Genomic DNA, 25,597 nt, shown 5'->3' with positions numbered 1-25,597 from the left:
CTCCCATCCTCCACTCCTCTCCTCCTCCTCCTCCTCCTCCTCCTCCCTCCTCCTCCTCCTCCTTCCTCCTCTTCTCCTCCTGACACCCTCAGAGGGTCACACACAGAATTCATTTCTTTGACCTTGAATGGGAGAGAGGAGAAATGGAGAAGAGAATCCTAGTGGGCAGGGGATGACCCAGTGGCTATGAAGGGGATCATGGGACCCTGTGGGATGGACCGGGTGTCACTGTTTGTAGTAACCAGGGACAGGGACCAGTGTCTTGAAATGCCATCCCCTGGGGGGAAACACCGAGGGTCTGGTCAGGTGCCTGCACAATGACCTTGACATGACACGGGTCCTGAGAAAAGTGACTCGGTGGCCTTTGATCTTCGCAAGTGTAGACGAGAACCCCGGGACGGCCCCGGCGAACCTGGACTGCTGGGTTCACGACGTGGACTTCATGAGCTGCAAGTGGCAGTGGGCAGGACGGCCCCGGCGACGTCCAGTACCGCCTCTACTGGAAGGACGCCCGGTGGGTGCGGAGCCCAGGGGCGGGGCTGGAGGCCGGGCCTCGGGAGACCGCACTCTCCTTTGCTGACTGCCTGTTCTTGTTGCAGTGAGTACCGAGAGTGTGGGCACTACCAGAAGGACAGCCGGGGCAGGCACGTGGGGTGTCGCTTCAGCGGCATCTCCAAGTACCCCCGGAGCTTTGTGGTCATGGTGAACGGGACCAGCGCGCTGTCGGCCATCTCCTGCAGGGACTGCTTTGCAGATTTATATGAAATTGGTCAGTAAGGACGGGGACGGTGCCTCCCTCACACACACCCTCGGCTCCCTGCCGCCGTGTTCACGTGGGGTGCAGGGGCTCGACCCTCGGGTGGGGACAGTCAGCAGACCCCCACGGCTCTCGGCTCTGGGCTGCAGCCCAGGTCCAGGCGGGGCGGACCGGGGTCAGCTGAGGCTGCTTCCTGCTCCCAGAGGCGCCTTCTCCAGGTCCTCCCATGGTGGATGGGCAGGGGCTCTGGGTCCTCTTGCCTTTTAAAGATTAATGTTATTTTTTATTCTCACAAAACGGCCTCAGCTGGCCTTAGTGCTGCAAGTGACCAGACCCTGGGTGACTTGGAGTAAGTCATTGTCCCACCCGGAGAGCAGCTGAGAGCAGGTCCCCCAGGGACCTGGGGAGGACCCGGGGCTTGGCGGGATGTAGCCACGAGGGCTGGCGCCTCCACTGACATGCGGCTGCAGAGGGGACCGAGGGACGGAGGGACGGGCTCTCGGGGTGTTTCCTGAACGGGGAGGAGGCTGTTCTGTGGGCTGCGTGCAGTGGAGGGAGGCCACAAGAGGGGACTCTGACTGGACCCGGGGGACCTGGAGGGAGCGTCTCGCCATGGGGGGACAAAGTGGGGACAAGAGGAGGGGGAGGGGGAAGGGGGAGAGCAGAGGGAGGGGACCTCAGGGACCCAGAGCGTGGACTTCCCCCAGGGCAGACAGCGGGAGCCCCAGGGCTGCCCCCAGGGCGGCTCAGACGCCGTCAGAGGGACGCGGGGACCCTGGGCCGTCTCAGAGGGGACAGAGCGTCCCCAGGGAGTTAGCCGTGTGGGCAGAGCCAAGGACCAGCCCAGGGAAGAGGCTCCCGCAGGACGGACTGCAGAGGGACTGGACAGCAGGCCGCCGTGGTGCAGAGCAGGGACAGAGCAGGGACAGAGGGGGCAATGGCTGGAGCAGCTGAGCACACAGCGCCCTTCCCCTGCAGCTGGAGACCTGGGCAACGGGCTGTGCGAGGAGAGCAGAGAAGGGACAGAGCCTACTCCTCCTCCATCTCCTTCTCCTCCTCCTCTTCCTCCATCTCCTCCTCCTCCCATCCTCCTCCTCCATCTCCTCCATCTCCTCCTCCATCTCCTCCATCTCCTCCTCCTCCTCCTCCTCCTCCATCTCTCCTCCTCCATCTCCTCCTCCTCCTCCTCCTCCTCCTCCTCCCTCCTCCTCCATCTCCTCCTCCTCCATCTCCTCCTCCTCCATCCTCCTCCTCCTTCCTCCTCCTCCTCCTCCATCTCCTCCTCCTCCTCCTCCATCTCCTCCTCCTCCATCTCCTCCTCCTCCTTCTCCTTCTCCTCCTTCCATATCCTCCTCCTCCTCCTCCTCTCTCCTCTTCCTCCTCCATCTCCTCCTCCTCCATCTCCTCCTCCTCCTTCTCCTTCTCCTCCTCCTGCTCCATCTCCTCCTCCTCCATTCCTCCTCCTCCATCTTCTCCTCCTTCCTCCTCCTCCATCTTCTCCTCCTCCATCTCCTCCTCCTCCATCTCCTCCATCTCCTCCTCCTCCTCCTCCTCCTCCTCCATCTCCTCCTCCTCCTCCTCCTCCTCCTCCTCCATCTCCTCCTCCTCCTCCTTCTCCTCCTCCATCTCCTCCTCCATCTCCTCCTCCTCCATCTCCTCCTCTTCCTTCTCCTCCTCCATCTTCTCTCTTCCTCCTCCTCCATCTTCTCCTCTTCCTCCTCCATCTCCTTCTCCTCCTCCATCTCCTCCTCCTCCATCTCCTCCTCCTCCTCCTCCATCTCCTCCTCCTCCTCCTCCTCCTCCTCCTCCATCTCCTCCTCCTCCATCTCCTCCTCCATCTCCTCCTCCTCCTCCATATTCTTCTCTTCCTCCCTCCATCTCCTCCTCTTCCATCTCCTCCTTTTCCTCCTCCTCCTCCTCCTCCATCTCCTCCTCCTCCTCCTCCATATCCTCCTCCTCCTCCTCCTCCATCTCCTCCTCCTCCATCTCCTCCTCCTCCATCTCCTTCTCCTCCTCCTCCTCGTCCTCCATCTCCTTCATCACCTCCTCCTCCTCCTCCATCTCCTCCTCCATCTCCTCCTTCTCCATCTCCTCCTCCTCCTCCATCTCCTCCTCCTCCTCCTTCTCTTTTCCCCATCCCCTAATTTATGCGTCGTATTTAAAATAATTTGACAGAAATAAAAGGTCTTCCCATTTGCTTTCCTCATGGACTCTCCGCTCCGTAGAGAGACTGAGTCCTCCCAACATCACTGCCAAGTGCAACAAGACGTCCTCGCTCATGGAGTGGAGGGGTGTTCAGCCACTTCAACAAGAACTTCAAGTACCAGCTCCAAGTGAACAAGGTAAACTGGCCCCAGTGGGGCTCTCGGGTCTGTCACCTGGGCTCTCTTCTGGTCCTGGGGGTAGGCAGTCTCCGCTCACAGGACTCAACGGTGTCATGGATGTGAGCAACAGTGCAGGCCTCTCTTCCCAGCTACTGGGGAGGCTGACACCGGAGGATGGCCAGATGGAGGCCAGCCTCAGCAACTTAGCAGGGTCCTGAGCCACTTAGGGAAGACCCTGTCTCAAAAATGACAGTGAAAATGGGGTGCGGCTCCGTGGCTCATTAGTGTGGCTCTCCTGGGCTCGATTCCCAGAGCCAGTGCACACGTATGGAAGGTGACATCTGTGAGTGATAAAAAGCATCACTTAGGAAATACACGGACCTGTCACATCGTCACTTATCGGGTCCTGGTCATGGGTGCCCAAGAGCCCCGCACCCGTGGCCCGTGACGCTAAGCTCAGGGCTCGGCGTGCCACCTCTTGTCCCAGCACCCTCCCCTCTGGTTTGGTGGCCCCTGGGGGACCTGTGGCTGGGGCCTCTCTCAGGACTCCTGGACTTTTATCTTGCAGAGCTCAGGAGGCAGCTTCCATGAGACCGTGAGTGGACCCGGCCCCTCTTCCCACGGAACTGGGCACTTCCAAGGGCGAGATGGTTTTCATCTTTACTGTCCCTTGGCCCCCACTGGACGGGCTCCGCGTGTGGGCACCACAGACCCCCTTCAAGGAGAATCTTGCAAAGTTTGCTTTCGTCCCCAAATCAAGAGAGTCGGGGGGGGGGGGGACACAACTCAGCCGTCCCCGGGGCCCCTCTGCTCTCCCCAGGCCTGGGTGGGAGTGGACGTCCGACTCTTTCCCCTCCCCTGGCCCCAGATTCCCACGAACCGCTTCCTGCTGCCCAATCCCGGCAACTACCAGGTGAGGATCAGGGTCAAGGACAACAGGAACTTCTACAGCAGCTGGAGCCCCTGGGGCGCCCCCCAGAGCTTCCGTGAGTGGGCGGCCTCCCCGGGTCCCCAGGGTCGTGAGTGGGCAGCTTCCCGGTCCCTCTAGTCCGAGGATGGCGGGTCCCTGGGGGGGACAGCGGGGATGGCACGTTCTGCCCTTGGCCCCTCCGTCTCCGCCCCCGAGGAGGGCCCCGGCCAGGCCAGGTGGACGCACCAGTGTCAAGGGGCAGTAATTCCTTCTAGTGACCCCACGCTGACCAGAGGGCGCAGGTTTCCAGGGAGCCCGGGGCTGCCCGGCCTGGCCTTCAGTGACTGCAGGGCGTCGCAGGGAGGGCTGCCGCCCCCTCCCCTTGGGGCCCATCCTGGGCCATGGGGCAGCCCGGACGTGAGCCCTGCTGTCCCCTCTCGCTCAGAGTGTGACCCTGATGAGGACCGGCCCTCGCGCGTCTTGCAGACCTCTCTGCTGGCGGCGGGTGGGACGCTGGCCATCGTGCTGCTGGGGCTGCTCCTCTGCAGACGGTAGGTGACCGCTGGGGGGACCCCACGTCCCGGTATCCAGCCCCACTTGGGCTCCGAGTAGGGGACCCTGGTTGAGGCCATCGGGTCCCTCAGGGAAGCCCGGTTCCCAGGCCTCTTGGGGCAGCGGACGCCAAGTTCCCGAGGGAGGAGCCACATCCCAATCAGGGACTCAGATCCAGGGTCCCCCTCCTGGTCCAGCCCCTCCTCGTCCCCTTCAGTGGTGGCCACCTGCTGCAGGCAGGGGACAGTCCTGGGAGGGGGCGCTAGCCTGGAGGGTCAGCTGGGGTCGGGCCGCAGGCTCAGGTCAGGAGTTTGGACTAGGAATCCCAAGTGACCAGCCGAGGCCACCCCTGCCCCCAGATCCACACTGAGGGCTGTGCTTGGGGTCAGGGGAGAAGCCCTGCAGGTGGGAGGGGGCTGGCCGGGGTCGAGGGAGGCCCTGCTGGGTGGTGGGCTTCTGGGTCCCAGGAGGTCGCGGTGAGGAGTGACCTCAGGGTCGTCTCCGCGGATCCCCGCCCCCCTGGGCCCTGCCTGCGGTGGTGGCCTTGGGTTCCCAGCCCGCGTCCTCTCCTCCCAGGTTCTCCCTGATGCAGAGGCTGTTCCCTCCCGTCCCCCGCGTGAAAGCGACCGTCTGTGACCACGTGCCCAATGGCGAGATGGTATGTCGTCGGACGTGGGGGTGGCCACTGCCCTGCCCAGCAGACAGCATGGTAGTGGGGTGGGACCTCCAGCCCCGGGTGCGAGGACCCCAGTGACTTTGCTAACAGCCCGCCCGTCCCCACAGCTGGCCCTGGAGGCCGCGGGAGACGACTGTCCAGTGGCCCAGGTGCAGGACTTGGAGGAGCCCTGATGGGCCAGCATAGGACCCGCAGGCTGTCATACTGCAGGGCGGCCCCAGGCCAGGCTGCAGGACCAGTGGACAGTGCCAAGGGAGGGACAGGAGACAGACATGCAGAGCCCACGCTGCCGGAGAATAAAAGCCGAGCATCAGGTCCACCTCCACCTGGTGTCCCGCCTGCTCACTGGCCCTCAAGGGACTTGCGCCACCCAGGCTGCTCCGCCCAAGGACCAGGGGGACTGGCCGCGCCTGGCCACAGAGTCGGGTCCTGCCGCGGAGGGATCCCTGTCTCCTGTCAGTCACCGAAGTCGTCTCTGAAGCTGGGTTTTAGGTGCCCCTCCCCCAAGGCCTGCCTGTCCCCACCCCGACCCCAGGTGGTCACTATGGAAGATGGACAGGGCTCCCAGTCTGTGGCCCCAGAGCCCGGGAGTGACTTCAGCTGCTGCTCGGACTTAACCAAGTGCTCCCTAAGCACGACCCCCACTGGACAGTGACCTCCACAAGCAATGACTTCCCAGGAAATGGCCCTGGGGTCACCCACTGGCCCTTCAGCTCAGCTTGGGGCTGTCCTTGACAAGGAGAGAAAAAACCTGAGTTGATACCAGGCTGTGACAAGCCTCTGCAGAGGCAGGAAGCAGGGACCTGCAGACTGACCTCCTAGGACAGTGGCCCCAGGGACCAGGAAACTCATGTCACCAGGCTCCAGTCACCAGGGTGCCCACGTCAGGTCCCAGCTGGCCCTATCAGGGACCCCGGTGGCCAGCTGGGGCTCAGGGTCAGGTTACCCCGGGAGCTGCAGGAGGGACGGACACTGGCCAAGTGACCCACACCTGACCCTGGGCTCAGAGGGTGGCTCCTAGGACCCCGCAGTGGGGACCCCCGGGACCCTGAGGCCCCAGGTCACTCCCCGAGGCTGGACCCCAGCTTCTGCAGGACACGGCCAAGCTCATGGGTCACCTCTGGGCCCGAGCTCTCCCTAACCCTAACCCTCAGCCTGGTGTGGAGGGGACTCTGGGAGGTCGGAGCTCCCAGGAGCAGCCCATGAAGGGGACAAAGGTCCTCGGACAGACCTTGAGAGCCCCTGCCCGTCTACCATGGAGGACCCAGGAGGAGGTGCCTCTAGGGGCAGGAACAGCCTCAGCTGATCCTGGACCTCGGGCTTCCAGAGCCTCAGCTGCTCCCCCGACAGGAGGCCACCGTCCAGAAGCCTGTCCTGCCCAGGGAAGCCCGGCTGACCCTCTGTCCCCCCAGCGTCCTGCTGACCCGCGACCCCCCCAGGCCCAGGCAGGGTGCGCACGCGGCCGTGGTGTCCTGTTTATTTCTCGGCAGGTGCCACAGGGAACATGATTGCGGACTCGCTGTGCGCAGCGGCTAGTGCTTGGGGAGTGGACACGGTTCTGTTAAATAAATACTCACGCGGCCCTACAAGCTCTGGACTCTGGGTCTGCCTGGGGGCCTGCCCGGGGCCCCGCAGGACATGGTCAGGACGCCCGGCACCCGCGCGCGGAGCGGGGCGTCCGTGGTCACAGGTCACCGTGAGTCCCTCAGCGCCCCGGCCCCGACAGACACCCTGGCCAGGACAGACGGGAATTTCTGGAAGGTCCATGGTCGCTGGCGGTGGGCGCTCCCACCCTCTGGTCCCTGGCGGACGGCCCCGGCGACGCTCGGGGCGCCTAGATGACCTTCTTGAGCTCGTCATAGAGCACCAGGACGAAGGCGCCACCCATGCCCCGCAGGACGTTGGACCAGGCGCCCTTGAAGAAGGCCCTGCCGCCCTCGTCCTTGAAGATCTTCCTCCAGCAGTCCACGGTGCCCGTGTACATGATGTCCGCTGCGGGGACAGGGCGGGCGGTCAGGAGGACGGGGCGGACGCCACCCACCCCGGGGGCCTCAGACCGGGGGCCGCCTGACGTGGTCACTGCGGCCGGAGCTCGGACCAGAGACCCTGCTGCCTGCCAGGTGCCCACGGGCCGCCCCCTACAGGGTCAGCCGAGTCCCCCCGTAGGACCCACGGCTCCCTGGACGTGCAGACTGCCGCAGGACAGAAGCCTGTCCCTCGGGACCCCCTGCAGCCCCCGCCGCCCCCAGGCCCGGGTCAGTACCTGTCTTACGCCCCGACTGCATCATCATGCGCCGCCGCACCGTGTCGAAGGGGTAGGAGACCACGCCGGCCACCGCCGTGACGGTCTGCGCGATCATCCAGCTGATGACGATGTGCGTGTTCTTGGGGTCGGGCAGCATGCCTGTGGACGCGCAGGCCAGGGTCAGCCCCGCTAATCCCCGCTCCCTCCAGGGAAACCCCAGGGACGGGCCACCCTCCCTCTGCTCAAGGTCAAGACAGGGTCACCCAGGCCCCCGCAGCCCCAGAGGCCGGAGGCCAGGGCCCAGAGTGGCCACTCTGCAGGGGGAGGAGCTGTCCAGGTGAAGGACAGCAGGCCCCAGTCCTGACCCCAGGGCCTGAGAAGGTGACTGCACGTGGACACAGAGTTTAGAGACCGTGAAGCCCCCTCCCAGGGCCCTGCCCTTCCCGAGCGGAGGCCGGCTCAGAGGGCGGGGGGGGGGGGGGGGGGGGGAGGGCTGCCTGGCCTCCGGCCTCACTCACCCTTGGCCGTGTCGTAGACCCCGAAGTAGGCCGCGCGGTAGATGATGATGCCCTGCACGGACACGTTGAAGCCCTGGTACAGGCCGCGGAGGCCGTCCGACTTGGTGATCTTCACCAGGCAGTCGCCCAGGCCCTTGAACTCGCGCTCCGCGCCCCGACTTGCCCACGTCGGCCGCCAGGCGGGTCCTGGCGAAGTCCAGCGGGTAGACGAAGCACAGGGAGGTGGCCCCGGCCGCGCCCCCGGAGGCCAGGTTGCCGGCGAAGTACCTCCAGAACTGCGTGTGCTTGTCCACGCCGCCCAGGAAGACCTGCTTGTACTTGTCCTTGAAGGCGAAGTTGAGGCTTGCGTGGGGAAGTAGCGGATGACATTGGCCATGTTACCCCTCCAGAAGGACAGCACGCCCTGCTCCTTGGGGATGCGGACGATGCAGTCCATGATGCCCTTGTACTGCTTGTCGGCCGCGATCTGCTTGCTGGCATGTTGCACCTGCGGGGAGGCCCAGGGCGGAGGTCAGAGGAGGGCACTGCGCACCTGGCCCACCTGCGCGCACAGCAGGTGTCCTGGGAAACTGCGCCTGCGCAGGCTGACCAGTGCACGGCCTCCACCTTGAGCAGCCCCTCTGGGTCCTAAGTGGTCATCAGGCCATCTGCGCTCGCAACGTTTCACTGTAACCCGGTCCTTGCAACAGTGTTGCCAACCCCGGGCTACTCCGTGGGACACCCTCAAGGGCGCACAGCTCACGGGGACTGATGGCTAGCTACATGGTGCACTGTGAAAACTCAGACCAGGACCAACGTCCAGTGTCTCGAACCTGGGGTCGCTGGTCCTGGTAACGGAAAGGGTCGCACTGCAAGATGCAAGCCTGGAGGCAGCCCAAGGCCACTGTCCAAGCCCACCGGGTCCCCGTGACCCGCTCAAGGTCACAGCCACTAGGCCGGTCTGCGCAGCTACGCAGACGCGCATGCGCCTGACAGGCGGCGCCGCAGCCCCCAGGCGCTGGGCCCAATGCGCAGGCGCAGAGTCCCCGCCCCTGAAATGCGGCAGCGCCCCGGTGGCCAAGCCCCCGGAAGTCGGCGCAGCGCGGACAAAGCGTCCACGGCCTCCGACTTCCGGCGCCTGCCTGCCCTCCCGCCGGCCGGGTGCACGCGGCCCAGCCGCCCGCGCGCCCCAAACCCCAGCCCCGGGCCGGCCGCGCGCCCACCTGCAGCAGCAGCTTGACCCGCTCGATGGGGGCCACGGCCGTCTTGGAGATGGCGGCGGCGATGCCCCCGGCCAGGAAGTCCTTGGCGAAGGAGATGGCCTGTTCCGTCATGGTGGCGCGGGGTCAGCGGAGCGGGCGGAGAGCCGGAGCGCGGGCGCCGAGAGCCGGAGGAAGGCCGCCGCTAGCGCAGCGCTGCCGCCACTGGGACCGAAAGGACGGGGCCGCCAGCGCGCAGCCGCTAAGGCCGCCACGCCCCGCCCACGCCCCGCCCCGCGCCCCGCGCCCATTGGCTGTGCCGCCCGCCCGCGCCCCGCCCCGCGGCCCGCGCGCTGCCCCCATTGGCCGCGCCGCCCGCCCACGTCCCGCCCCCGCACGCTGCCGCGCCCCCGCGGGCTGCCGGGAGCCCCGCCCCGCCCTGCGCCCCTGGCCTTGGGCCCAGGGGCCGCCCCGCCCCGAGGCCTGTCGGGAGCCGGGCCCCGCCTCTGCGCCTGGCGGGCCGGGGGCTCTGCGGCGGCGGTGGCTGTGACCTTGACAAGGTCGAGGCGTGGTCCGGATGCGTGGCTCCCGTGGGGGGCCTTGCAGCCTGCAGTCCTGCCGCGAGGCCCAGTCCACCCCGACAGGACGTGTGTCCCGCTTCTCTCGATGTCTGTGCTCGCGACACGTGGTGCCCCGACCTGGCCCCTGTCGCCCCCAGACCCGACACCTGTCCCCCCGCCCCTGTGCGTGCCCAACCTCAGCCCCATCCTGAGTCCACCTGCGGGTCCTGGAGCCCCTCCCTGACACCTCTGTCCCCGGGGACCTGGGGTGTCTCCGCTAGGTGCCCTCGGCCTCCACGTGCCCTGTGTTCCCACCTCGCGCTTGCTCCCTGGGAGCTGCTGACCGGGGCAGGAGCCCTGGCCGTGACAGCCTGTCTGTCCCCCCGTGGAATGCACGTGGCCCGAGGGTCCCCAGGCCGTCCCCGCACTCCGTCCACCCCTGCCTGCCTTTCTTCCCTTCCTCCACGTCCCTCTGCTCCTCTTCCTCTCTCTGTGTCCCTCCCTCACTGGACCTCAGGGCCTCGTGCATGCGGGGCCCGCGCTGGCCAGGCCTACCCCGGCTGGACCCCTCTCCTCTCCCTGCTCCCTGTTCTCTTGCTCGCTTCCTCTCTCTCTCCTGTCCCTGGGCCTGTTCTGCTGCCGTGGGTGGACGTGGGGTCTGGCCCTGGGAGTCTACTGTGCGTCCCTGAGGCTGGGGTGCAGGGTGGACAGGGAGGAGATGATCCCCCGGGGTTGGCCAGGCTCCCTCTGGGGGCTCTGAGCAGGGGGCCAGGGAGGCCGGGTCTCACAGACATTTAGGCCGAGGTTACAGAATGGGCCTGAAGGGGTTGGGAGGGACAGCTGCAGCCTGAGATCCAGTTCTGTCTGGTCAGTGTGGGTCAGGCCTGGCTCCTGGAATGTGCTTCCTGATCCAGCTCTGGGAGCCAGTAACCCCTGTGCCCTCAAGGGTGTGCCCTGGGGGAGTGGGGACAAGGAGGAGGGGTCAGGCACACCTCAGGGGGGGGGGACGGGGACCCCCACCAAGAGCAGCTGGGGAAAGGAAGGGTGCACGGTGTCCCTACCCTGCATCCCACCCGAGACCCCCTGCAGCCATCCAGGGGACTCCCCCTGTCCTGCTGGGGGGGGGGGTTGGTGCTGCAAAAATGCGTCCCTAGAAAGCCACTGTCCCCCAGAAGGGCCTTGGGGGCCTGGTGGAGGGGCTGTCCCCTCCGAGGTTGGTTGTCCTTGATCTGTGTCCTCCCAGGGCCCAGGTAAGGCTGGCTTATCCAGAGCTGGATCTAGCAGGCAGCTCTGGTATGCAGCAGGCGCCCAGGGCCTCCAGAGGGAGTGAGTGACTTCCAGGGAAAGCAGGGTGCTGCCCAGTGGGGACCTGCGCTGACCCCTGCCCTCGTGGATCCTGCTGGTGTCTGGGTCCCGGAAGCCACTGCACAGGGACATGGGCAGGGACCTGGCCCACCCGCAGCAGGTGGTCTGGACAGTGCTCCCACAAGTGAGGACAGTGGCCTGTGGCCAGGTTTCTCCAAGTCTCTTTAATCCCTTCCAGGGGACACACAGGGACGGGTGGTCCAGGAGCCCCGGGGACCTCCCTGTGGCCTCTACGTGGTTCCGGCGTCTCTTCCTGGCCTGAAGGCCGGGGTTGCCTGGGGCTGGTGCGGGGTGGGGGGGGGGGGCGCTGGGCAGTGTCTGTGGGAGGACGCATCAAGGAGAGTGTCCCTCAGCTGTGAGGGGTGTGGTCACCCGTGGGAAGTGCTCCTGCAGGGCAGCAGGAGGGGACACCTGCCGCTGGCCTCTGTGGGTCCTCACGCAGGGCAGCGGTGGAGAGGGATGCGCGGCTCCAGGGGTCACTCCTGGGCCTCGGACTGCAGCAGCCAGCATGGCGTGGGGCATGGGTGGCCCTTGGGACAGAGCGGTGGCCTCTCTGACAGAGGTGTCTCCACAGAGGGCCCTACGTCGGCCTCCGCCCTTCCTCTCTGACCTGCGTCCCTCACAGCCTGGAGCGGCCTTTGCAGGGGACCTAGGTGGCCAGTCTGCTCCCTGGTGCCTGGAAGCTTCTACAGGGTGGGGCCGTCTTGGCCCAGTGCCACCCGCCTGAGGGCCAGCGGCTGGAGAAGAAGCCAGAGTCTTCGAAGCCAGGCGTCCATCATGCATTTGAAAGGTGTTAAGAGGGACGTGGTCAGCAGAGGACGGTCTTGCACAAGCCCACATCACACTCCTGTAAACACGGGCACGGTGTTTGTGCCCTTGTGCGTCTATGTCACCTGTGCCTCTCATGCAGATCCAGAACGGGCAGGTGCGCTCTCCCTGCCCACCGTGGGGGCTGGCAGGGGGCCCTTCCTCCATGCCCGCAGCAAGCCCGCTAGGTCACTTCGAGCCGCAGCTGTCTGTCTGCAGAGGGAGAGCGCGCCTGGCTCTTGGCCGGGCTGGGGGCTACCCCCGTGGACCGGCGTCAGCAAGCCTCGCTTTCAAAGTAGCCGCATCGTCCACCGGAGGCTCCCTCCGACCCGCGGCTGGGAGGGCAGAGTGGAGGTCCCCGCCTGCCACGCTCAGGGTCTCCCGGCTGCATCCTGAGGACACCAAGCCGGCCCAGCCCCGAGGGTGTGCGCACAGCACTGGTTCCCCAGGCCGCCGTGTTGGGACGGGGTGTGGTGGCCCTGGGAGGGACCCTGCCCCGGGGACTCCACTCGGCCAGCAGTGGAGAAGGGGCAGCACGAGGAAGGAGCAGAGGACACAGGGCGGGGACAGGCCAGCCACGAGCTCCGGCGCTGGCCGTGGGTTGGGCTTTGCCTGCGCCAGGCCAGATGGAGGCCGTACCTCGCGCCGCCAGCCCGGGAGCTGTGGCTAGGCCTCAGGGTCAGCACCTCGCGGAGACTGGCCGCCGCCTGCGGGCAGGTCTGCGGGCCGCGCGGGGCTGGGAGGCGGGCGGCGGGTCAGGGCTCAGAGCAGGGCGCACGGAGCCAGGAAGGTGGCTTTATTCTCTCTGTCCCGCCAGGCCCGGTCCACGTGCCCACGTGAGCCCACAGCGTGGGGACCCCGGGCTCCCTCCGCGACGGGCTCCCTCCACGATGCCCACACAAAGGTCACTGCGGGGCGTCAGGGGCGCACGCGGATGCCCAGGACTGCGCCCGGGAAGTCCCCGGCGGGCGCCACCTGCATGTCCCCGAAGCCGTGCTGCTCCAGCAGGCGCCGGCCCTCGCCCAGCGTCCAGTCCCTGCCCGGCGTCTGCACCAGCAGGTCCAGCTTCTGCCTCAGGCCACGCCGGGCGGCCCCCGGGTCCTCGTCCAGGGCAACTTCCGCCAGCAAGAGGCCGCCTCCTGTGGGGACAGGCAGGGGCTGGAGTCGTGGGCCACCTCGGGGGTCTGCACCAGGGACAGCGCCACCGGGGCCCCGGGGTCAGCAGGACAGGACGCCGGGCGGGGACACGGGCAGCAGGCGGAGGGTCAGCAGCGCTGCTCACGGGAGGGCGAGGCCTGCGTGGGCGGGGCCTTGTGGGCGGGGCCTTGTGGGCGGGGCCAGCTCCTGACGCTCAAGCACTTGGGAACCCAGGGCAGCCTGGGCTGCAGCACGTGACCCTCGGGGACGGGGAAGCTGGACACGGGAGGCCAGTGGGCGGCCACCTGTGGACAGCACGAGGGAGCGGGACGGGGCCCGGCCACAGCACAGGGTCCTGGCAGGAGCCGTGGTGGCGAGAGCCGGGTGCAGGAGGGGCAGGGGCGTCCCCACCTCCGGGAGCGCCCAGGGTAGGAGGCCCGAGGTGTCGCTCGCTGGCCAGCGCTGGCCGCTCCTCCGTAACTGCAGGGGGCTCCCAGCCCTGGACACCGCGGATCGCGGGGCACAGGCCCAACCAGCAGCTGTGCGTCGCCCGGAACCGCGGTCCCGGCTGCGCAGCAGAGGACTCCCGGCCCCAGGACGGGCGATGGCCAGGGGCCAGCCACGGCCACAGGGCCACTGTGCACCCAGGCAGACCCCGGGACAGGGCTGAGCCTTTGAAAGGCCAAGGTGACATCCTGGGCTCTTGGTGACCTTCCTCTGTCCCTGGGGTCACTAGTGTGCCCCCTGTCCTGTCCACGGAGGGCAGGTCTGGACCCCAGCGTCCAGCACAGCCCAGCCACTCCACAGCAGAGCACAGCAGTGTGGCTTTGGGACACACGATCCTCAGAGCCTCGTCACCCATGTCCCCACCGTCCTGGAGTCAGGCAGGGCTGGGTGGCCACCTGTCCCCTGTGAAATGGACCCCGGGGTGGGATGACCCCTGCTCCAGTCCCCGACCCTCTGGGTGGGAAAGGGGACCCGCTCTCACCCGGCCGGCAGCACCCTGCGACCCTCCTCAGCAGCTGGTGGACCTTGTCGTCCGGCCACTCGGGCGGCAGGCGGGGCAGGATGTACAGGTCAGCCGCGGGCAGGGCGTCCCTGGACGGGTCACCTGGTGGAGAGGCAGGAGAGGCAGCTGGGACCACAGACGCAGCCTGACTCCCCAGGGTGGCTCCAGACGGAGTCCAGCAGGGTCTCTGCAGGGGTCATCAGTGCAGGGCCCTGAGATGGGCTCCTCCTGGGTCAGGGGGCCCTCATGCCATGGCCGTGTCCTCCCCAGAGACAGAGGAGGGGACACAGACCCAGAGGAGGACCCCGTGGGGACGGAGGCAGAGACTGCAGTGAGGGGCCACCCGCCCAGGGCCACCTGGAGCCCAGGAGCTGGAGAGGCAGGAGGAGCCCCTGGAGCCCTGGAGGGAGCTCAGCTGGGGACCTGGGTCCAGCCTCTGTCCCCCAGGGCTGGGGCCTGGACTCGTGCCTTAGAGTTCGTTTTAAGGGCCTGGTTTGGGGGCTTGGGGTGGCCGCCCAGGGGACCCACACACTGGGTGCTGGTCTCCTCCTGTGGGTGCAGAAACCTCTCTGTTGTTTACTCCCAGCTCTGCCTTGTCCAGGAGGGGACAGGGAAAGGCCCACGGACGGGAGCCCAGGGCAGCAGGGGCAGGAACTGTGAGTCAGCGGGGAACGGCAGGCAGGAGGCAGAGGGCGGTGGACGGTCCGCAGGTGAGGTCTGCGGTCACTGCCCTTTTCTCTGAAGTCCCAAGCCGTGCTGGGCCTGAGCCCTGGGCCCCGGCTGCCGCCTCTGGTGGACACGTGGGAGGGAACTAAGCAGTGCCCAGGCCGTCAGGAGACTTCCTCAGGTCCAGAGCAACATCCCCAGCACCACCGGGAAGTGCTTCCGGCAGTCTAACCTATGGCCTTCCTTCCTTGGGGGTCCCGATGGACACCTGCGGAAGTCCATCTTGGTCCTTGTGCACCCCACGACTGCGTCCAACACCGCTCACCTTACTCCAAGGTCACAGACACCCGGGGACAGAAACAGGCTCACACAGGCACAGGACACGGGTGCTTTCCGCACAGGGGGGGATGTCGCCTGGCCAAGGTCACCACGTGGCACTCACCAGGCACCAAGCTGACGCGGGCCGCCGGTCCGTCCTGGGACTGGAAGCAGGACACCTGCTGCAGCTCGTCGGGGACGTCCAGCACTGTCACCTCCAGCCGTGGGCACTCCCGGGCCAGCTCCCAGGCCAGGGCGCCCCTGCAGCCTGCAGGGGACCAAACACACATGTGGGGACCCTGTGGGCCCTTAGGGGCCTGGGGAGCCTGCGCTCTCCACGGGTGAACCTGACCATGTTTGAGGGTCAGCACTGAGGCCAGCAGTGCAAACTACACCTGGCGGAGGTCAGTGGGGCTGGCACTGATTCCTCCTTGAATGCAGATGCGATGGCTGGTGCTGCCGCAGCCACTCTGGCCCCCCAGGAGGAGCTGGGTGCAGAGGATGGGAAAATGCAGGCGGGTGGCCAGGGAGTCCACCGAGTTCCCTGAGCCCATCAGGCTCCTTGGGACTCTATGTGCTCCTCCCCCCTCTGCCCAGGGACAAAGATGGGCTGGAGTGAAAAGGATTAACTAGAAAGAACCGGACATGGTCAGGGGCTTCCAGCCTCTGCACCTCTGGACAGCCACCAGGAGGGGCCTCTGCAGCAGACCCGGGCCACCCGAGGGACCTCCCCCCTGGGCCCCCAGCGGAGGTCCTCTGAGGCTCATGAACCGCGGCCTGCTCGGCCAGTCTCATCAATGCCAGGTACGGTCAGGAGGAAGGGCTGACCCACCTCCCAGGAGGCAGGCGGAGGAGAACCGCGACAGGTCGAAGGCCGAGGCCAGGCGGCGGGCGGTCAGCGTGGAGAGGGTGTGCTCGGCCTTCAGGGCCTGCAGCTGCGTCTCCCGGCAGGGGGAGCCCTAGGGCAGAAGGGGTCTGAGGGAGCTGCGGACCCCACGATCCACAGCCATCTGGGCACCTGTGTGGCCCAGCAGGGAGCTTGGGGGCCGGGCTGGGGAGGCCGCGCAGGCCTCATCCCAACTGCCCGGGAGGCGGAGGCAGGGAGACTCCAGTGTAGGGCAGCCAAGTCAGCTTGGGAGACCGTGTCTCAGAAATAAAGGGGCTGCCAGGTGCGGTGGCTCACACCTGCCATCCCGGCTGCCCGGGAGGCTGAGGCAGGAGGTCTGCAAGCTGGAGGCCAGCCGGGACAACTTGGGGGAGGCCCTAAGCATTTAGTGAGACCCTGTCTCCAAATAAAAACTAACAAGGGCTGGGGACCATGGTTAAGGGCCCCTCGCTCCATCCCTGAAAGAAAAATACAATAAAATACCAAATAAGGGCTGGGCACTCGCCAGCGTGGGACGGAAAGAAAGGGCGGCGAGTTCAGGGACCTGTGGACTGTCCCTCCATGGGGAATTCGGGTGCTGCTGGGCATCGGGGAGCACTGGCCGCCCACTCTGTTCCAGCCAAGAGCACTGCCAAGCTCAAAGGATCAGGAGCCCGGGCCAGGCGGCCTGTGGGGCCACAGCTGACCAGGAATGTGCGTCCTTGGCGAGGCCCCTTGACCTCCCAAACCCGGCGGCCCCCCTGTCCCTCGGGTGGGCAGAGCCATCCGGGTGCTCACGGGCCCCGCCCCTCGCCCTGGGTGGGGCCCCGCCCCTCGCCCTGGGTGGGCGGAGTCTCTGCGCTCACCTCCAGGTCCCCGGGAGCCCCGCCGGGCCGTCCCTCCCGCAGGGTGCGCTCCAGGTGGCTGAAGAGGTCCCAGGTGCGCTGGTCACTGTGCAGGATGAGGCCGTGCAGGGAGTGCCCGCCGCTGGACACCAGGTGCCGCCCGGCCAGCTCCGTGTTGCTGTAACCTGCAGAGCGGGCGGCGGCGCTGCTGTCCAGGGTGACCACACCCTGCCCAGCGAGCAGCCAGCGCCACCATCCGATCACGGCTCGCTGCTCGGAGCAGCCCAGCGGGCAGGACCGTCTCCACCTAGCATCCGTCCACCCAGCTGTCTGTCATCTGTCTGTCCGTCCGCCGGTCACCCAGCCTGTCCACGATCTCCACTGTCCCTCCCACCATGCGCCCACCCAGCTGCAGAACCAGGTAGAGCCATCCGTCTGTCAGCGTGTCCGTCCCTCCTGGTCAGCCTCGCGGGACGGACTCGGCCATGGACAGTTCCTCCCTCCCTTCTCCCCCAGCCCCCACCTCCCGCCTCATCTGCCGGGTGCGCCCGGCTGCTCCAGCTAAGGCCCGTCCGGGGTCCCCCAAGCCCCCGGCGGTCACCTTGCTCCGTCTTCCGCAGCAAGCCCAGGGCCACGCAGACCTCCAGCAACCTCCTGGTCCCGCACACGGAGGCGTCCACGGCGCGGGCCACGTCCGCCGCCCCCCGGGGCGCGCCGTCGCTGAGCAGGTCGAACACCTTGAGCCTGCAGGCCGTGAACAGGGCCTGCGGGAAGGGCGCGCTGAGGGCTGGGGCTGGCCAGGGCCTTCCTCCCGCGCCCCCGGTGGAGCTGGACGCTGCCGGGAGCAATCAGCTTCGGACCCCACTCGGTTCTCGCACGGAGATCCCGAGCATCCCCGGATGCGCTCCCTGCCGGGCCCTACCCCAGGACCTTGGCACGTGACTAAAGACGCGTCTATAAGGAGCGGGCCGCTCGCCCACGGTACCTTGGACACTTTGAAGCCGTCTATCAGGTCCAGGAGGCCGGCCGGGAACGGGGGCTGGGCCGACACCGCCCTGTTGCAACTGGCCTCGCTTGAGTCCCCCTCCGCCTCCGACACGCCCCTCAGGCTGCCCGGGGAGCCGGGGCCAGCGCCAGGGTCCACGTGGCTCTGAACAGGCCCCGGGTGGCCCGCGTCCAGGTCACCGAGGGCCTCGAAGCTGTCCACGGGCGGGATGGAGTCGTGCTTGACCCTCCGCACGTCCTGGCCGCGGGGCGGGTAGTAGAGCTGGGCCAGCTGCTTGCAGAAGCGGTTCAGCGGGAAGCCCACCACGTTGAGGAAGTCCCCGCGGACCGACTCCACCAGCATGCCCCCCAGCGACTGGATGCCGTAGCCCCCGGCCTTGTCCCTGCGGGGAGGAGCGCGCATGCGCGGGTCTGCCCGGGCCTCCAGCCCTGGGCGCTGCCCGGCTGCCATGACGGCCGGAGCCAGGCTCTGCCCTCTTCCCGGGACCCGCTCCAGCTCCCCGGGGGGAGCGTCCAGCAGGGGTGCCCCTCCCCGGCCGGACTCACATGGGCTCCCCGCTGTGGATGTACTCCCACAGCAGGTCCTCGGACAGCTCCGAGAAGGTCACTCTCGTCTCCTCGTAGAACTCCGAGACCTGCGTCTCCAGCAGGCGGTCTGCACGGACGAGAGCCGGCGGTCAGCGCCTGAGTGTGCCCGAGGCGGAGGCTCAGCGGGGACGGAGGAGCAGGAGGAGGGAGCATCAGCAACCAGGACACGGAGCCAGCAGCGGGGAGGGCGACGGGGACAGGGCTGGTCTCCTGGGGACCCTCAGACAGGAGCTGGGGGTGGCCATGAGGGCCCGGGCTGTGGGCAGCAACCTGTGGGAAACTCGGGGGTCTGCGGGAGACCCCCCCAGCTCTGCAGGTGACCAAGGGGCCTGGTGTGGGACAGGGTCTCTGCAGAGGTGGTCAGTGGAGGGTCCTGAGATGGGCTCCTCCTGGGTCAGGGGGCCCTCAGGCCATGGCCGTGTCCTCCCAAGAGACAGAGGAGGGGACACAGACCCAGAGGAGGAGCCCCGTGGAGACGGAGGCAGAGACTGCAGTGAGGGGCCACCCGCCCAGGGCCACCTGGAGCCCAGGAGCTGGAGAGGCAGGAGGAGCCCCCTGGAGCCCTGGAGGGAGCTGGACACCGCTGTGCAGAGGCGCCCAACCCTCCACACAGGCCAGTCCTTCCCGGGCAGTGGGCAGAGTCCTCCCTTCCCCACGTGCAGGGACAGGCAGCCGCCTGCCCAGTGCTCAGGAGGCGGCAGCTGCCCCTTACCTGCGGTGGTGCAGTGGACGATGGCCACTCCCGTGAACACGCTGTGCTCTTTGCCGCTCAACCTACGAGGCCCAGAGCCCAGCGGGCACTTAGCGGCCATGGGGACAGCGTCATATCCCCGCCCCACCCCCGCCAGGCTGCCCCACCGTCCAGCCACGGTCCCCAGGGAAGGCCTGGTCAATCTCATCTGGGGGCCCCATGTGGACGGGAGGGATCACCACCCCAGGAGGCCCCAGCAGGGCCCCTAGCCCCGTCCACCCCGCCGGGGCCTGCTCTGCTGGACCTGCAGCCCAGGAGGCCTGGGGGGAACCGGCGCCCACCTTGAAAGCATGTGGTAGGCGTCCTGCTTGTCCACGGGCTTCTCCAGAACCAGCCCGTCCACTGCCTGCAAGAAAGGGACCCAAGGCTTCCCCACTGCCCACTCCCCGGCCACCTGAGCGCTCACGGCCCCTTACTCTCAGGCCCTGGGGTAGAGGCCAGGCCTCCCCCATGCCAGGCGAGCTCCCCCAGGGGAGCCCCACCCAGCCCTGGGAGACGTCCTGCTGGTGCCCAGCGGCCCCTGAGCTGGCCACGCCCTTGCCTCGGCCTCCTGGGCAGCTTGGGCCGCAGGCGGGTGCCACCGTGCCCGGCTCATTTCTTTTATTTTTTTTATTTTTTTTATTTTTTTTTTTTAAATATTTATTTATTTATTTTTTTGGTGGACACAACATCTTTGTTGGTATGTGGTGCTGAGGATCGAACCCGGGCCGCACGCATGCCAGGCGAGCGTGCTACCGCTTGAGCCACATCCCCAGCCCTCATTTCTTTTATTGAAACGAAACTGACACAAGAGGTTCACCAGTGCAGAGTGACAATTCAGGGCATTAGCACAGGTGGCCGCCATATCCACGTGTCCATCCCGAACGAGGATGTGTTTGTTGGTCTCCTCAAAGGAGACCCCAGGCAGGCGTGGTGGCCCACACGTGGAACCCAGAGCCTGGGAGGCCGGGGCAGGAGGACTGCAAGCTCAAGGCCAGCCTCGGAAGTGAGCAAGACCCTGTCCCAACAAAGAGGGACATGTGGACAGAGGCCACACAGAGGACAGATGGCCATGGGATGATAAGGCAGAGATGGACGCACATCTATAGGCCAGAACAGCCGTGGGGCGTGGCGCCACGTTCTCCCCAGCCTCGGACACAAGCCCCGCCCACGTCCATGCAGACAGGGGGCTCAGACCCCCGGTGGCCGCTGGCTGCGCTGGAAGCTCTGGGGGGTGGCACCGTCCCTGCAGCCCTGGGAAACGGCACATGCCCAACCACAGCAGCGCAACACCCGCTGCCCCTGCGTGTGGGAACCGCAGCAGACAGACGCCCAGCTCCGCAACCCCCGGGGCACTCACCACGATAGTGTCCGCCCCGATGACCACGTCGGGCGTCCGGAGGTCCTTCTGCAGGCAAGCAGACCAGGTTCAGGTGGGCTCCCCCGGCCTCCCATGGCCTCCCCCTCACTTGCGGGTGTCGCTGTTACTCAGCTGACTTCTGGGGGAAGGTCCCCAGCGTGACCCCCTGCAGGGCTGGTGCAACACCATGTCCTGAAGGCCACTCCTGGAGCCCGGGGCAGGTGCCCCTGGACCCCTCCGGGGACGACCTTCTGTACCAGGGGCCCAGGAGGCCAGCGCGCTCTGCTCTGGGGCCCAGATGCCCTCCACCCATTGGGACCTAGGACCTCAAGGTCGCCGGCCACTCGGTGTAAGGGGAGGAACTGGTTCGCAGAACCAGGAAGCCATCCAGGCCGAAAGCCCAAGACTCAGTGCAATTGGCGCACAGCCTCAGCGCGCGTATCACCCACCCCGGGGCGACAGTGACGGCCACCTCCCTGTTCACAGCGAGACGCCAGCCTTAGCTGGGAGGGGCTCACGAGTCCTGGGCGTCGGGGCCCAGCACCCAGCACGGGGACCAATAGAGGAGCCACTGATTGTGCCCAAGGGGAGCGCGCACGAGGGCGCAGCACCGCACAGGCGGTGGGGAGCGCGGTACTCTACCGGCAACGCGGAGCGCATGCGCGCGTGCGGGCGCATCACCCCGCGCAGGTGGCTCTAGTCCTTCTATAGGATCCTGCCGTCTGTGGCACGCACCCTACCCTAAGGACCAGCCCCGCCAACCCTGCCCGTGCCATCCCACTCCGCCATCAGCTGCCTTAACCCTGCGCCCCCCATGCACTCGGCTGTATTCATCACGGTGGGCGTGGTGGCCCTTAGGGTCAGTTACACCATCAGCAATACCCTACCCTGACCCGTGCCTTAAGTTCCCTGGGTATCAATTATGATGCCTGTTACACTGTCACTCAGCGACCCTTCAGTACCGGGTCCTATTAATAATCATAGCAGCGCATCACACAGTTAGCACACAGCAGCAGAAAAGCAAGAGTAATTGTGTGTTAACGTCCACACTAGAGTGTCACGGTGTAACACCCGGCGGTGGAAACCCGCGTGGTAGGTCCGAGATTGCGGTCCTACGTTCGCTGCAACATTGTCTCCTACTAACAGAGACGGATATGAACGGCGAGTCTTGAACCAGCTGACTATTAACTGTAACAGAAGCTCACACTAGAACACCCCGCCACAGAGACGCTGCATTCCTCCGGTACCCTAAACGTCCACGCTGAGCCTGGCGGGGGGGGGGGGGGGGTGCACGCCTGTGATCCCAGCAGCTCGGGAGGCTGAGGCAGGAGGACCGCGAGTTCAAAGGCAGCCTCAGCAATTTAGAGAGGCCCCAACTCACCCCCAGCCCTATTTTATGTCCCAGTGGTCGAGTGCCCCTGCATTAAGGGCCGCAGAGGAGCCAGCCCCACTCCTGCCACGGCCTGGTGCGGAGCTGCGTGCGCCGACTTGGCGCCCCGAGGTCCCTTAGTGCCACCCAGCGAGGGAGCAGGGCAGCCCGCTTGCCTGGTGCAGTCGGTGCGCCACCTCCAGGGCTTTCTGCTTGGCCGTCTCGATGGCGTAGGCGTAGGGGCTGGGGAAGGAGGCTTTGCTGAGCGTCTCTTTGAATTTGGATGGCACCACCTCGAACCGCAGGCCCTGGAACACACAGGAGCGTCTGGGGGCCGGAGGCCGCCAGGGGTAGGGGAGCGCGCAATGGCGCAGCAGTGCACAGGCACAGGCGGCGGTGCAGGAGGGCTGGGTCTGCCGAAAACGGGCACCTTCCCGCGCTCTGTCCCTCTCCCCAGCTGCCCGCCAGGTGGCTCAGCCGTCATTTAGGGCCACCAGCTGCTGGGGACCTCGGAACTGCTGGAAAAGGCTGGGCGAGGCAGACACACTGCCGGAACTGTCATGGTTACATGGTGGCTCCTGGTACCTACCACTCCGCCCCGCTGATTCTGTGTCCTAAATGACAGCACTACAGTAACTAGCATGTGACACTCTCCTACCTACGTGTCACCCGGTCATTCTCTACCCTGAGTGACACAGGACAGTCAATGGGACAGCATTTTACATTACAGTTCCTAGCAATGGACACACTCCATCAGTTCTGTGTCCAAAATGATCATGTGGGCGTGGCCGAGCACATCCTCACTCTAGCCACAGGGGAGGCCGAGGCAGGAGGCTGGCAACTTTAGGGCCTCTCTCAGTTGCCGAGGCTGGCTTTGAACTCATGAGCCTCCTGCCTCAGCGACTTAGTAAGACTCTGTCTCAAAGCAACTTAAGGAGACCCTGTCTCTAAATAAAAAAATAAAAAGGGCTGGGGATTTGGCTCAGTGGCAGAGCTCTTGCCTAGCGTGTCGGGGTCCCGGGGTTCAATCCCCAGGCCATATTATTTATAATAGTGATTACATAGTGGCCGGTAATTACAGATGAGGGACATTCATCCTGCATTCCGAACGATACACTCTTACATTTAAATGCAATGCTACGTTACATTATAACACACACGTTAACAGCTCAACTTCGCTGATTCTACATCTTAAATGATTATACCAATTACAATAGTCATCCCATAGCAAGAGATCGATGATTCACCACGTCCGGCTGAATGACCCTGTTAGTCGCGACCATACATCCCCTTATAACACACAGCCATGGAAACGCTGCCTGATCTGTCTCCTCAGGGCACAGGGCAGTATTGATTGGGGCCCTGGGGTCGCAGCTCCGGGGAGTCAGGTGGCCTCTGACATACCCAAAGGTCAGTGAACTCACAGTGTCCCACCGTGAGGGGGCAAATCCCCTGTGGACACTTCCTGTCCCCACCCATGGGGCTGCACGTGGCCCTCCCCACCCATTTCTCCTGGACCTGCCGGGCCCTACCCCTCTGTCCCCGTGGTGGACCTCTGGACAGCACCCCACCCCCAGTCTACCCACCTGTCTCTCCACCACCTCGGCCAGGGCCTTCTCCCTCAGCACTGGCCGCTGCCCAGGCACCTCTCCCCACCATCCACCTCTGCTCTGGACGCCCCCACGACCGCCCCAGGACACCCAGGCCGGGCAGCCACTGACCCTGCCCACAGACCAGCAGGCCACTAGGCCCTGGACCCCACGCTGCAGACCCCAACCCCTAGACCATGTGGTCCCCTTCCCTGGGGCCTGGGGACCCTCCATCCCTGGATCCCCCTCCTTATGCTCCACAAAAGAACCTTTTCCTCTTCCCTGAGGTCACTGAAGCCCTGCCCAGGGTCACTAGGGTCCCCCTAAGCCTTCCAGTCACCCCAGTCACTAGGACCACCTCCCCAGGGACCCGCATCCCCCACTAGGACCTCCCCCAGCCTCTGGCCCCTGAGCAGGACCAGAGCCCTATTACTGGGGCCTGTGGTCACCAGAGCCGCGTCACTAGGATGTGCCCCACCTGGTCACTCGTCCCCATCCCCATCAGTTAGGAAAAACCCCACCTCCGTCACTAAGACCCCCACCAGGTCACTATGGGTCCCCAAAAGGGCCCCGACCCCTGTCACTAGAATCCCCCCATTTCTGGTCACTAGGTCACCCCCACCCAGTTACTGGGACTCTCACCTCTGGTCACGAGGGTCCCCTGGTCACTAGGTCACCCCCATGCAGTCATTGGGACCTCAATCTGGTCACTAGGGCCCCATGGTCACTAGGTCACCCCCACGCAGTCACTGGGACTCTCACATCTGGTCACTAGGGACCCCTGGTCACTAGGTCACCCCCACGCAGTCACTGGGATCCTCACCTCTGGTCACTAGGTCACCCCCACGCAGTCACTGGGACCCTCACTCACCTCTGGTCACTAAGGTCCCTTGGTCACTAGGTCACCCCCACACAGTCACTGGGACCCTCCCCTCTGCTCACGAGGGTCCCCTGGTCACTAGGTCACCCCCACGCAGTCACTGGGACCCTCACCTCTGCTCACGAGGGTCCCCTGGTCACTAGGTCACCCCCACGCAGTCACTGGGACCCTCACCTCTGGTCACTAGGGTCCCCTGGTCACTAGGTCACCCCACGCAGTCACTGGGACCCTCCCCTCTCGTCACTAAGGTCCCCTGGTCACTAAGTCACCCCCACAGTCACTGGGACCCTCCCTCTGGTCACCAGGGTCCCCTGGTCACTAGGTTACCCCCATGCAATCATGGGACCCTCCCCTCTGGTCCTAGGGTCCCCTGGTCACTAGGGCCGGTTGTCAGGAGGCCCTCCGACCCGGTCACTAGCCCCTGTCCTGCGTCGCTGGGCGGGCGGTGGCACTGCGCGGGGTCCCCAGGAGCCCGGGGTCAGCCGCCCTGCCCTGCGCCCTGCCGGCCCTCACCGCGTTGCTGAGGATCTCCTGGCGGCGCGGGGAGGCGCTGGCCAGCACCACGCGCTTGTGCAGCAGCTTCCCGATCACCGGACACAGCGCCATGGCTCCGCTGGACCCGAGTCCGCGGCCCCGACCCGCAGGTCCCGAGCCACCGCCGCAGAGGAAGCGGCCGCCGGAGCCCCGCCCCGCCCGGCGAAGCCACGCCCCTCCAGCCACGCCCCCGGCAAGAGCGCCTGACTTCCGCCTCCTCCAGGGACGAAGCCACACCCCCTCGTCGGCCCGCGCCCCTAAGCCACGCCCATGCCCCGCCTACTTCAGACAGGAAGCCCGGTTCCTACTACGCCCCGTCCTCCGCCACCGCGCGCCCTGGCCCCGAGCCTATCAGAGACGTAGCCGCGCCCCTCACGCCACGCCCCCGGCAATGGCGCGCCAGGGCCCTACGTCCGCCGCAGAAGCCACACCCCTTTGGCGGCCAGCGCCCTCCGTACGCCACGCCTAGGCCACGCCCCTGCCAGAGAGGAAGCCACGTCCCTACTACGCGTAGTCCTTGGCAACTGCGCGCCCTGGCCCCGCCTCTGTCAGAGACGAAGACGCGCCCCTCCACGCCACGCCCCCGGCAGGAGCGCGCCAGGGTCCTAGGTCCGCCTCAGAAGCCACACCCCGCTTGGCGGCAAGTGCCGCCTCTACGCCATGCCTAGACTACGTCCTTGTCAGAGAGGATGGCACGTCACGACTCCGCCTCCTTCTTAGCAACAGCGTGCCCTGGCCCCGCCCCTGTCAGCGGCGAAGCCACGCCCCTGCTACTCCTCGCCCCGCCCCCCGGCAACCGCGAGCTCAGGC

The 25,597-nt window shown here is 66.3% G+C and overlaps 1 protein-coding gene and 1 pseudogene across 2 annotated transcripts; both read right to left on the bottom strand.

Moving 5' to 3' along the window:
* Nucleotides 1-6,853: 6,853 nt before the first annotated feature.
* On the bottom strand, nucleotides 6,854-9,410 carry LOC144250783 (ADP/ATP translocase 3-like; annotated as a pseudogene).
* Nucleotides 9,411-11,395: 1,985 nt separating this feature from the next.
* LOC144250764 (putative bifunctional dTTP/UTP pyrophosphatase/methyltransferase protein) lies at nucleotides 11,396-24,943 on the bottom strand. Of its 2 annotated transcripts, XM_077793793.1 has the most exons (13): nucleotides 24,767-24,943; nucleotides 21,961-22,092; nucleotides 20,416-20,463; nucleotides 19,358-19,422; nucleotides 19,038-19,099; nucleotides 18,284-18,392; nucleotides 17,718-18,120; nucleotides 17,334-17,496; nucleotides 16,754-16,917; nucleotides 15,855-15,981; nucleotides 15,147-15,290; nucleotides 14,018-14,140; nucleotides 11,396-13,031 (listed from the first exon to the last, which is right to left on the bottom strand). In XM_077793793.1, exons 1-13 carry the CDS (start codon nucleotides 24,857-24,859, stop codon nucleotides 12,811-12,813), a joined length of 1,854 nt encoding a protein of 617 aa, XP_077649919.1. In that variant the 5' UTR covers nucleotides 24,860-24,943; the 3' UTR covers nucleotides 11,396-12,810. The 2 variants fall into 2 exon arrangements, with proteins under 2 accessions (XP_077649919.1, XP_077649920.1); XM_077793794.1 differs by lacking the exon at nucleotides 21,961-22,092.
* Nucleotides 24,944-25,597: the final 654 nt, after the last annotated feature.

The sequence above is a fragment of the Urocitellus parryii genome, chromosome X (genome assembly GCF_045843805.1).
Source record: "Urocitellus parryii isolate mUroPar1 chromosome X, mUroPar1.hap1, whole genome shotgun sequence".
NCBI lineage: Eukaryota > Metazoa > Chordata > Mammalia > Rodentia > Sciuridae > Urocitellus > Urocitellus parryii.
This window is presented reverse-complemented; position numbering and strand designations above follow the sequence as displayed.

What these genes read in the sequence shown, in the direction of transcription:
- LOC144250764 (XM_077793793.1), bottom strand. Translation starts at nt 24,859, where the DNA reads ATGGCGCTGTGTCCGGTGATCGGGAAGCTGCTGCACAAGCGCGTGGTG. An exon ending in TCGGGGCGGACACTATCGTG is followed by an intron (nt 19,423 to 20,415) that starts GTGAGTGCCCCG and finishes CCTTTCTTGCAG; the next exon opens with GCAGTGGACGGGCTGGTTCT. An exon ending in GCTGCGGAAGACGGAGCAAG is followed by an intron (nt 16,918 to 17,333) that starts GTGACCGCCGGG and finishes CCCGCTCTGCAG; the next exon opens with GTTACAGCAACACGGAGCTG.